This window comes from Capricornis sumatraensis, chromosome 4 (assembly GCF_032405125.1).
Source record: "Capricornis sumatraensis isolate serow.1 chromosome 4, serow.2, whole genome shotgun sequence".
In the NCBI taxonomy this organism is placed as follows: Eukaryota; Metazoa; Chordata; class Mammalia; order Artiodactyla; family Bovidae; genus Capricornis; species Capricornis sumatraensis.
In genome coordinates, this window is record NC_091072.1 from 74,651,958 (window position 1) to 74,663,752 (window position 11,795).

Sequence of the window (11,795 nt, forward strand, 5' to 3'; positions counted from 1 at the left end):
CGTTCGTCCCACCCTCTCCTTCCCCCGCCTCCCCCGGTCCATAGGTCTGTTGTCTAATGTCTGCATCTCCATTGCTGCCCTGCAAATAGGGTTGTCAGAAATACCAATTCCTTTTCACGGGAGCATAGCTGAAATTTTCCCAGCTTTGTAAAAACACCCTAGGGGGACTACAAGATAGAAGATAGAGCTCTGATCACCTCTATCAAGGTTAGTCCAGAAGGGAAAATTCTAACCAACCCTCCGCCACAGGCGAAGCACAGTGCAATAGAGAAGGATACCCTGATGTTGTCACAAGTGAGACCTGTTATTTACCAAAGGCCTCTCCACCAGTCAGTGCCAGTACTGACACACATACTGACAAACAACAGCATGCTTCAACAGACAAAATGTTAGACCAGGTGTAGCCCGATGATCCCATTTCCACTCCCAGATGGAGAACTCAAAGTGGCTCGCAATGAGCAGGCAGAATGCCCCCATCCTGCACAAGACAGAGTGGCTCACCCCAAAACAACACACACAAATACAAACGACAGATACGCCACGGTCGCACAGACAGAACATCAGAGGAGGTATAACCTAAAACTTTCACTTCCACTCCCAGACTGAGGGTTCCAAAGAGATTGGCTCAGTTCTTGAAGGAGAACAAGCCCAGAACTGGCTCTCAAGGAACCCAAGAGTGGCTGGCCATGATGGAGGGGAGCAAATTCCCAGCCTTTCCATTCCTGTGACAAAGCAATTCTAGCTGAAGAGTAGGGGATCATACAAAGGCCACCTCTCCTCACTTTTAAGAATGCACATTGGCCAAACAGAATTACGATAGGATCTCATTTCTTTTTAGTCATAGGTTCATAGCTATAGGTCGATCAGTCTGCCAGGATTTTCTCCAGAGGACTATCAGATGGAATTGAAGATGAAGCATTTCCCATGTTTGATCAATAGAACACTCAAGTGCAGACCAAGAACAAACCAAAATCCTCGCCAGCAACAGAAAGCCTCAAACCAAAAGCCAAACATAACAAGGCTCAAATCAGCTTCCAAGTTCCGCTTAGCCTGTGACCTCTGCCCCAGCGGGTGCCTTTCAAATGGAATTTCCCAGAAGGAAAACTGATGCCAGAAGCTCAGCCTCTGTACACCGGTGCCCAATGAAATCTCGGAGACAGGGTTTGGGGTGAAGTAGAAGAGAATAGATTTATTGCTTTGCCAGTAACGGGGGCCACAGTGGACTAATGCCCTCAAAACTGTGTTTCCCACCTTCGGGGAGGGGTGGGGGCTGTGAAGAGTCTTTTAGTCAGGATCAGGGATCAGGATGTGTGCAAGACCCACATTCCTTTAATCCAGAGGTCATCTGGCATCAGGTGATGGGTGAACTGTGACCTTCTCTGGAAAGAAGAGTGCTTCATCATGTCTTCTATTTGATATGGAGTTTTAATTCTGCAGAGGAGCTCAAAGATAACATTATGTATATCCCTTGAGGGGGGACCAGGAGCCTGCTCCCAAGGCTGTACTACTGTTTCTTGACTGCTTCTCCCTTGTCTCTGCATTTCCTCCCTTACCTGATCAGCAAATGTTTGAACCTGCCCTTTGGAACTCAGAGAAGATGACACAGAAAGGCTTTTGAGCCCAGGAGCCCCATAACGTCTTGCTTGGTTTCAAGAAGAGAGGGAAAGAACCATGGATGTATAGGGGAAGAACATTCCAGGCAGAGGGAGCAGCCTGAATTGCTGGAGCAGAGAAAGCAAGGGAGGGCAGAAAGCGGTGGAGGTGGGCAGGCTTGCGCATCACCGGAAGGACCGCAGGCTTTACTGGAGAGACTGAGGGAGTCACTGACCGGGGACTGGTGTGGACTGAAAAAGTTCTTTTTCGTTTTTCTTTTTGGCTGTACCATGTGGCATGCATAACTTCCCTGACCAGGGATTGAACCCATGCTCCCTGCAGTGGAAGTGCAGAGTCTTGGCCCCTGGACCACTAAGGAAGTCCCTGACAAAGGGTTTTTAAAAAATTGATCTTTTTTATGGCTGTGCTGGATCTTCATTGCTGCGCAGGCTTGTCTCTAGCGCAGCGAGTCGGGGGCTCTCTCCAGGTGCAGTGTGCGAGCGTCTCTTGTTGTGCAGCACAGGTCTAAGGCACTCGGACTTCAGCAGTCGCTAAGAGTGGGCTCAGTGGTTGCAGCTCCCGGGCTCTAGAGCACAGGTCCAGTACTTGTGGCATATGGGCCTAGCTTCTCCAAGGCACTTGGGATCTTCCCAGATCAGGGATCACACCCCTGTCCCCTGCATTGGTAGGCAGATTCTTTACCACTGAGCCACTGGGGATGCCCCCTGACAAAGCTTTAAAAGACACCTCTGTTGTTGTGTTGAGAAGAGAGGAGAAGGGCATGGAGGCAGGGACACGGTGGCCTGGTGGAAAGTAGTGAAGGTGAGCGATCTGGATCCCTTTGAAGGTAGAAGTGACAGGATTCCCTGATGGAGTCAGGGCTGGGTGTGAGAAGGGGGAGTCAAAGATGGCTCAAGCCTTTTGGCCTCAAGCTGGAAAGATGGAGTTGCCATCAGTTGAGATGGGAAGGACCGTGGCAGGAGCAGGTTTGGGGAGAAGAGCAGGAGGCTGATCGTGCACGTTCAGTGTTAGGTGTTATCCCAGGTCCCTGCCCTGTCTTCCCAACATGGTGCTATAGTCAGTGCAAGGGGACCAAAGGGGGCTGTCCTTCACTCTCTCTGGTGGCCACACAGCCAGCGCATCTCCTGGTGGCCTCCCTGCAGTGCCACCTGGGTGACAGAGCCCAGCATACCCATTTGGGCCAGGCTGAGAGTGGGACTTGGACACCACAGGCCTCCCAGCTGAGCTCCTTCAGCATTGAGATCCCTTCTGCACCACCCCTCGCGGCAGCTCTGGGTGCTCATGACTAGCCACAGACTCTAGTCTGTCTTCTGGCTCCTCGGACTGCACGGACCATTTCTAAATTGTGACAGAAACAGCATTTATTGACAAGTGAGCATTTATTGAGTGTTTACTATGTGCAGGGCACTGTGCTACACGGGGCAGATGAGGGAAGATAGAGAGGAGGGTGCCATCTGAGAACCAAAAGGAGCCCTGCCCCCACAGAGCTCTTAGTCCAGCTGGGAGGCACTGCCCAGATACAGAATCGCAGCTTAAAGACCCAAAGAGTATTGAAGCAACCCGCGCAGGGGCAAAGTGGGAGTGAAGAGGTGGAGGCAGCCGAGGCCCAGTGGCCAGCCCTTCCTCCCCTCAGCTCAGAATCTCCTCATTCTCCAGCTTGGGGACCTGGAGTTCTGTCCATCTGCCTCTATGCTGCCCTGCCTCTGTCTGGTTTGGCATGTGACCTCCACCCTCCTCCAGACTGGGTGCTCTTTGAGGGCAGAAACCAGCCTGTGTTCTTCGTCATTGTCTCCCCACCTGGCCCCAGCCTACCCCCCACCCAATACTGGCAGGCCAGTAGCTCTGATTTCTGCCAAGGGCTCCCAGGAGGGCCCTAGGAGTGGCCTCAACACAGGCCTGATCTGTTCTGACATCTGAGTGGAAAGATCATGGCATTTTGCTTAAGAAGGCTTGAGTTCAAGTCTTAGCTCTACCATATACAGCTGTGTGACTTTAGTCCAGTTGTTCAGCCTCGGCCTGAAATGGGAAGGACAATATTTGCTCAGCCTGTCTTGCAGGGTTGGGAAATAATTGCAGGAGATGATAAGGAAATGCTTTGGAAAAAGTAAAACACAACATGGCTGTTGGCTGCCGGCCTTCCCTAACCTCCCTGAAGTTTCAGGAGGATTAGATGAGCTAATGCATGTAAAGCACCCAGCACAGAAACTGGGACACAAAAGTGCTCAACAGGTGTAGTTCCCCTCCATCCCATCACTTGATTTCTGCTTTGACTTCTGACCTCAGTGATCCCAATCTGGGAGATCGGGGCTGGAAGCAGTAGGGATCTCACATTTAGTTCAGGGGACAGTGTCATCTTGGAAGAGGAACAGCTGTAAGGAGAAATTTTTGGCAACTTCTAGAGGGATCTGTGGAGAAGGAAATGGCAACCCACTCCAGTATTCTTGCTTGAAAAATCCCATGGACAGAGGAGCCTGGTGGGTCAGAGTCCAGGAGGTGCAGAGTCAGAAACTATTGAGTGACAGAACATAGCACAGAAGGATCTGTTGGGGAGAGGTGAGGAGGGGATGAAATATCCGAGACACATCCAGGCTTGGCTCACAGCTCAGTACCTTCCTGCCTTTGAAATTCCAGTGCAAGGACACTCAGCTGCCAGAAGTACAGCCCTGGGGGTCACTTTGGACTCTGACTTGACCCCTCCTCCAGGAATGAGGCCAGTGACTGTCATCAGCTGTCAAGGATTGGGAGAATCATCTCCATAGCATCTACGACCGAGGGCAGGCTTTTTCTCACCTGAAGGAGGGTTTGGTCAAGGAAGACAGAAAAGAGCTTCGAGGAGGCAGTGGGCATAATTACAGATATGTGTTCCTTATCCAGTCTGTCTCTGAAGAGGGTGGAGGGCCCGAAGGGGCTGGAAGCTCTGGTACACAGTGATGCTTGTGCAGTGTGGGACAGACACAGAGAAAAGCCTTGAAAGCATGAAGGCATCAGAGCATGGAGAAGGGGGCTCATGGTGTGTTCCTTAGGTCAGCTATGCAACAGGCTGGAGAGGGAGGGGAGAACGGCTGGCATGGGTGGTGGGAGGAGGGGAGAACAGTCAGTGTGGAGGCTCAGGGTTGGGAGAGGTGAAAAGGCAGAATCAGGATGGGGCTAGCCCCACACCCATCTCCTGCTGGTACCTTGGGGCCCCAGGGCCTGCCTTTGCTTTAACCACCAATTAAAGTAGGTACAGGAGGCCAAAGGTCACGCCCCTTTTGTATTCTTCCCCCCACCCCACCCCCAGGAACAGAAATAGCGAAGTGATCCCACTAATGCGTGATAATGGTATGAGGAATTATAGTTCACACAGCATCTTTACATGCATGGTCTCACCTAATCCTAGTTAATCTCGTTTGAGAAACATCGCACTGGCCTGGAAATTTAGAAGGCCCGGCTCTAGAAATAGACCTGTCTCTGCCTGGACAAGTCATTTCCCCTTGTTTGGCCTAGAGAGTGCTAGGCTGCTCTCTCCACAATAAGGTCCTATGGGGGGAGCCAGAAGGGAGGGGGCAGTAGGGCTGGGGAGGTGGAAGGGAGAGAGGGGAAGAAGAGCTGCTTCCTGGGAAGGGGCCGGAAGTGGGATGGGCGATGGGGGCATGGTGCCTGGTGCCTGTGGTTACGTGCCTGAGTGCCTTGCCCAGCCGGCCATAGGTGTGTGCTGGGTGAGAGGGCTCACTTGCGAAACCGAGTGTCCCCTTTCAAGAAGTGTCTAGTTGCAAATCTTCCCCCTCCCAAGACAAAAGCCAGGGGCCCACTAAACCCTTTTGTTCTCTCTGCCACAGAGGGAGACTGATCTCTCAGTCTGCAGCCCACCCGCCCCCACCCCAGATGGGCTCGCTGGTACACCTGCTGGAGACGCGCGCGCGCACACACACACATGCCTGCTTCTTCTTCCTGGGGCGAGGTCCTCTCTTAGGGCAGGAGGGAGAGTCCTGGCCCCCAACTTCCCTCTCCCCGCTCCCATCCCAGGCCAATTCTCGGGGAGCAGTCTTCTGGTTGAAACCTCGCTGCCTTTAGCGAGGGTTCCTGGCAAATCTTCGGACCCCAGTGCTGCAGCTGGGGAAAACTTGCCTGAAGGGGCAGAGTCGGGAGTAGAAATCAGTGCCTCCCTCTAGCCCTGTCTGGGTGGCCTCCACACCCCCCCTCTTCCCTTCTCCTGGGGAGAGAGCTTAGCGCTCCTGGGGACAGGACGCCTCCACTGCAGACGACGTGGAATTATCGCAGGTAGGGCGGGAGGGGTCAAGAAGGCAGTGAGAGTTGATCAGCCAGGGCACACTTGCGCCAGCGCAGGCACACCTGCTTACACTCAGGAGTGTGCACATCCCTGCACTTGGGGACAGAGAGGCACTGGGGGACGAACCCGCAAAAACACATGGGGCACCATTTCCAGCTCCCGTCCCCCAGCCCCCCAGTACACTTGCGCAGGCTCTCGGAGGAGGCTTCTAGCTCCGCCCTCCCTCGCCAGCTCCCTGCCAGGAGACGCAGGGCCCACTACTTGCTGGCCCGCGCAGCCTCAGGCCAGGGGAATCTGCCGGGCTCACCGCGGTGCCCGGGGCCCTGGCCGCTCGGCGCGTCTTGGAAGCAGCTACTGTGCCCTGGGGCCCGGCTTCGAGCCTGGGGAGAGGGGCTCCGGCGGGGTGGCGGGCGGGCGGGCGAGCTCCCCCAGCCCGTCCCGGCGCTCAGGCCTTGCTGCCGCGCGGGAGGCTCTGCGGGGAGTGCAGCTCCACTGACTGCCGCCGCCGCACTTCGCGCTCCTCCCAGTCGGCGTCTGGCTCCAGCCCCTTCAGCACCGCTAGGCGCTCCGACAGGCTCTTGGCGGGCGGGAACAGCACGTAGTTGTAGAGGAGCGAGGCCACGATGGCGCCCACCAAGGGTCCGATCCAGAAGACCTGGGGGGCGAGCGAGAGGACGGCTCGAGGGATGCTCCTCTCCCCGTTGGCGCTGAAAGGGGGCCTCGCGCGGTGAAGGGTATCAAACTCTCTTCCGTGTGAATAGTGAGGAGGAGCGAGCAGCTGGGAAGACTTGTTCGTTGTGGGCTAATGGGGCGAATTCAGTGCGGACTCCCTGGCAACCTTGGACAAGTTACTTGGCCTCTCTGTGCCTGTTTGCTCACTCTAATACCTAACGCCTAGGGTTGTTGTGAAAACTCTGAGTCAATATTTGCAAAGCACTTAGAATAAGTCCTGGCACATACTAAGGAAGTACTAGATAAGTGCTAAATGATAGAAATATGTCATTTCTATCTAGTATAAATAATTACCATTTATCTAATTCTAAGGCACTGCGTCATCTCTTTTAAACCAGTAACCTCACTTAATCTTTCCTCAAAGCCAAAGGAACAACCACTCTTATCCTCATTTATAGATGTAGAAACCGAGTCTCTGGGGTCAGACCTGAAAGGTGGACCCAAGACTCCCCGTAGCCCCAGGAGGAGAATTGGGGGTGGGGTGGATTTGCTGATCCCACTGCTCTCCCTTCTAGTGGAGATGGGTTTCTGCGGGAGGGGAGGACAGGGAGGCTTCAGCCATTACCCAGTGGTCATCAAACTTGCCGGTGACGATAGCTGGAGCCAGGGAGCGGGCCGGGTTCATGGAGCAGCCGGTGTAGTGGATCTGCAATGGAGGCGGGAGGCAGGGAGGCGGGCGGGCTGGAGATGGGGCCAGAGTCTGTGCCCCTCTCCAGTGCTGGACCTCAGCCTAAAGGGCATTCATGGGTGGATATTTAAGTTTGTGCTGTATTTACAGGACTTGCTATTCATTTGAAGCTGGAGTGCTGTCTGTCCCTTTGTGGTGCCTGGGGGTCAAACCCTCTGGAGTACATCCATGTGTCTGTCTCTCTTGGGAGGTCTGTGTATCTTTCCTTTCTGGGGGTGTCTCTGTGGCTGTCACTTTCAGGGGTTCTGTGTATCTATCTCTAGAGCAATCTGTGTATCTGTTTCTTTGGGGAAGGTCCGTGTGTCTGTCCCTCCAGGGAGGCTCGAATTAGTGGCCATGACCTACCCCAAGGAGGTGGCCCAGAGCCACAGAGAACCCGATGCAGAGGGCAGGGGTGCCCACGTTGTCTCCACGGCGCTCATCAGTGGAGGCGAAGATGCAGAGCACGAGCTGCAGTGTCAGGAAAAGCTCCACAGTAACGGCCTGGCCAGCTGTCGAGTTGTTGTTGAGCTGGGGACAGAGGAGGGGGACACACTGAGCATGCTCCCCACATTGGTGTCATCTTCCTGCCCACCTGCACCCAGGGACCCAGATAGGCTTCCAGGCACAATCCGCCAGGGCGCACCAGCCACCGTAGTCCACACTACTGGTGGGTTCTTACTGGGCCAGGGCACACAGCCAGGGGGATGGACCCTATGACTGACTGCTTGTGGTTCCCAGGCTAGAGGTAGGGAAACTGACTCCATAGCCCATTAGGTTTGGTAACTGGGATTGTGTGCCTGCAGTGTGAGAGGAAAAGGGTACTGATATGTGGAATTTCTTTTTCCTGAAGAACAAGGAGGGAAGAGGTTTTGATTGCAGCAGGAAGTTTTAGGCCTGGTTATAGGAAGACCTTCCTCACTATTTACACCATAGGATACTGGTATAGTGAGAGGTCTTTCCTCCTATGGTCAAAGGCTCCCAGGAACAGGATCAAGGGACTGGCTCAGGGGCTGGCACTAGTGTGCTCTTCCCTCTAAGAGTCCTGTGCACAACTATGCTTGTTCCCCTTGACCTTGCCTATTCCTACTGCCTTTCAGGCATCAGTTTTGCCCTGTGGATTTGCTCTCTGCACATCCTGCGGAGGTTGAGGTGGGGGTCCTGGGGCCCTGTACGGTGATGCCCCCACCCCCATGTGGGGTGCCCATGGTCCCAGCAGACCTTACCTTGTAATGAGAGAACCTGAGGCTGAGTGAAGAGGCGATTTCATAACTCGGCCACACCCAGTACTGGATTTCTCTCTGGGTTTTGTTATCTTGAACCCTATACCCTGCCCTCTGGGTCTGGGCACTGCGCTGGGTGAAGCTGGGATAGCCCTGAGCTCCCACACTCCTTCTCCAGGCTCTGAACCCCCACCTTGGGTCCTAACCATTGAGATCGTGCCCTTGGGCCTCTCTGGAATCTAACCTCAACTCCCTCTCATCTTCCAATATCAGGGCCTATAGTGGGGGCAGTGAAGAGCTTTGGAGACAGATACTTTGGAGCCTCTGACTTGCTGTGGGGCTCTATTTATTTCAACCTCAGTTTGTCTTTCTGTAAAATGGGGATAGCAGAATGGATCCTGGGGGACTGTGAGACAAATGACAAAGGCAGAGGCCCAGCTCCATTCCCTGGTAAAGAGTGGTCTAAAGGAGAGAGTATGGATGTGGGTTCGGTGTCAGACAGCTCTGGGTCCATTTCCAGGTGCTGACACAGCTCTGTGATTTGAATCAATTGAATGCTGAACCTCAGTTTTACCACTCAGAGTGGAGGATCACAGAATTCTCCTTATGGTGTTGTACCAATAACGAGATGAAGTCTGCCTGCCACAAGCAGATGCACGTCAGTGGTGAATTCTTGGTGGGCAGACTGGCTTTTCCAGTGACTCCAGAGGACACCTGGGACAGCCATGGGGGTCATCTGGCTCTTGCTAGCTGCAGGACAAGCCCGTCTCACTGCTGCCCCATTCCAGCCAGGAAAGTTCTCCCCAGGTCATCAAGATGGTAAATGCTGAGCACAAACTCAGAGGAGCCTCCCAGACCCTTCCCTCCTGAGGGCCCCAGTCAACTGCGAGATGATGGAAAAGCAGGAGGTTGTGTCCTCAAGGCCCCTTAGCACTCCCGTTGCCCTGCTATTAGAGGAGATTTCCTAGCCACACATTCTGAGGCTTTCTTGATCATGCTTTCAGAAAGTTCCTCTTTTAGTCTAACTAGACCTCATCTGGCTGCAAACTGAACTAATTTCATTCTCAGTGGAAATGGTCAGACTTCTCAGCCTATCCATCACAGTGGTCACTCTTGCCTTCTCTCAAACTTGAGCCCCCAGACTCATCATATTTTCCATTTGAAGAGAGAAGTTCCCTAATGGGGACACCCTTGCTCCTTGCATGAGGAAGGCCACCTATATGGGGGAGGGGATGGCCACAGAGACCATGCAGTACTCTTCAGAGACATCAGAGCTTTCATCCAGTGGCCCAGGGGTAGAGAAGGCCAAGAAATGTGGGAGATCGAGGTGTGAAAGAAGCACTCGCCTTCCTGGCTTGGAAGAGGAGCAAGAGTTAGAGCTGTGTTGAGGGGCAGAGGCTGTCTCTTCCCACCCATGCCCTCAGTTGCCCAGGCCTCGCCCAGACCCAGGAGAGGGAGAGGGCAAGGGTGTGGAGGGGGAGGGGCCACAGCGTCACCCTCAGCTCCCAAAGCCACTGGTCATGTCAATCAGCTCATGGGCACTGGGGACAATTTCCAAAGTCTGGAGAGACCTTGCCCCTTCAGTTTTGCCCTGGGTTCTGCTACTTTCCTTGATGTCGACAAAACTGTAGCGCTTTTAGCCTGTCACTTCCCTTCTCTGAGCCTGTTTCCTTGTTTGCAAAACAAGCCTTAGATGGTGGCTCAAGGAGGGAATATTGGTGGGGTAGAGAGATCACAGGTTTTACAGTCAAGCCTGGGTTTAAAGACTAGCTTTGGTACTTCCCCCTTCTGAGTTTCAGCTTCCATGTTCCTAAGAAATGGATCTTCTCATCCGTCCCTTATGGGTTGTCGTAAGTTATCCGCATGTAGCTTGCATGGAGCCCCTGCTGCTGGAATGCTGGGTCCTTCTTCCCTCAGGAAGATGCTGGGGACTAGCTCTCTGAAGTTCCTTCTTCATAGTCTATTCATGTCTGCTTGGGAACTCCGTCCTCCGTGAGTTCTAGCACAGCCCTCGCTGCAACGCAAGCATCAAGTCCACAGAGTCCTTGATGTGGCTCTCCCTCCAAGGGGCTCAGGGCAGAAGGCACCAGCAGGCCCGTGGGTACCCAGCTGCTACTCTGACATTACTGCTCCTTCCACCCTGACTCTCCTGGGGCAGCTGTGCTCCAGCATTTCTGCCCCTTCCCCATCCCACCTCTCTCTGTCTCTGTCTCCCCACCTAGACCCTCACCCAGATGTGGTCCCTCCCATCTCATCCTTCACAAGGGACTCCCCAGGATCTTCCCTTCTGGAAAGGACACAGTTCCGGCTACTCACGGCGTTGACAGCCAGGTCCCCTCGGATAGCTGGTGGTGTGATCTCATGGAGCAGGGCGGCCCCGGCCACAGCCCCCAGCAGCTGGGCGGCCACGTAGAAGACAGCACGGAGAAAGGAGACATGGCAGCCCACCAGGCAGGCCACAGTCACGGCGGGGTTGATGTGGGCCCCGCTGACGTGGCCCAGAGCCTGCACCAGGGTGCCGATAGCCAGGCCGAAGGCCATGGCGATCTGCAGCACAGAGGGCAAGGCCTGTGGCCAGTTGAGGGCTGAGCCGAGGCCAAAGAAGACAAAGAGGAGTGTGGCCAGGAACTCTGCGAGCACTGCCCTGGAGAAGGCTATGGACCGGAGTTCCCACATGCTGCGGAGCCTTCTGTGGGCTGGCCCAGGGGTCTCGGGGCTGGGAGCTTGCAGCTCTCGCTCTCCCTCTGTCTGTCTGTCTGTCTCTCTCTCTCTCAGGGTCTCCGGGGACGCTGGTCCTGGGCATTTATAGGGTCCCTCCATCCTGAATTTGGACATGTGAGATGAAGGTGGAGTCTGGCCGATACCTTTTCTCCCCTATGGTCGCCTCCTGCCCCCACCCCTTACCCCTGGGCGCAGCATGCCTATCACCCCATCTAGGACTTCACAGCTGAATGGCGTTCCCCATTAATGAGCTCCAGATAGGGATTGACGTCCCCTAGTTTTCCGTGTTTGTTCCCTAGGTTATCACAGGGCAGCTCCCCCAGGGCCTCCCTCACCCCCACCGGTCCTATGGGGATTCTGTACAGCTTATGCTGCCAAACCCCTCTCTCTGATTCAAACTGTTTGCCAAGTCAGGGGCAACACTTTACAGAACTGACCATGAAACAGGGTGTCAGTGCCACCCCTTCCGGAGATCGGGGCATCCTTCCTGCTGACTGGCCTCCATCTCGCAGGGGATGGAAAACAACTGGTTGGTGTGACACGATCCTTCCAAGGCATAAAGGGTTTG

General features: G+C 54.4%; 1 protein-coding gene across 1 annotated transcript; it reads right to left on the reverse strand.

Moving 5' to 3' along the window:
* Positions 1-6,329: 6,329 nt before the first annotated feature.
* AQP2 (aquaporin 2) lies at positions 6,330-11,182 on the reverse strand. Its single transcript, XM_068970870.1, has 4 exons — positions 10,823-11,182; positions 7,650-7,814; positions 7,182-7,262; positions 6,330-6,539 (listed from the first exon to the last, which is right to left on the reverse strand). The coding sequence occupies exons 1-4, from the start codon at positions 11,180-11,182 to the stop codon at positions 6,330-6,332; spliced, it is 816 nt and encodes a 271-aa protein (XP_068826971.1).
* Between the last annotated feature and the right edge of the window lie 613 nt (positions 11,183-11,795).

Bases quoted from the DNA above. Each gene is read 5' to 3' on its own strand.
- AQP2 (XM_068970870.1), bottom strand. From the start codon at position 11,182: ATGTGGGAACTCCGGTCCATAGCCTTCTCCAGGGCAGTGCTCGCAGAG. The intron at 7,815-10,822 runs GTGAGTAGCCGG...CTCTGTCCCCAG, and splicing joins GGGACCTGGCTGTCAACGCC to CTCAACAACAACTCGACAGC. The intron at 7,263-7,649 runs GTAGGTCATGGC...CCTCCATTGCAG, and splicing joins CTCTGGGCCACCTCCTTGGG to ATCCACTACACCGGCTGCTC.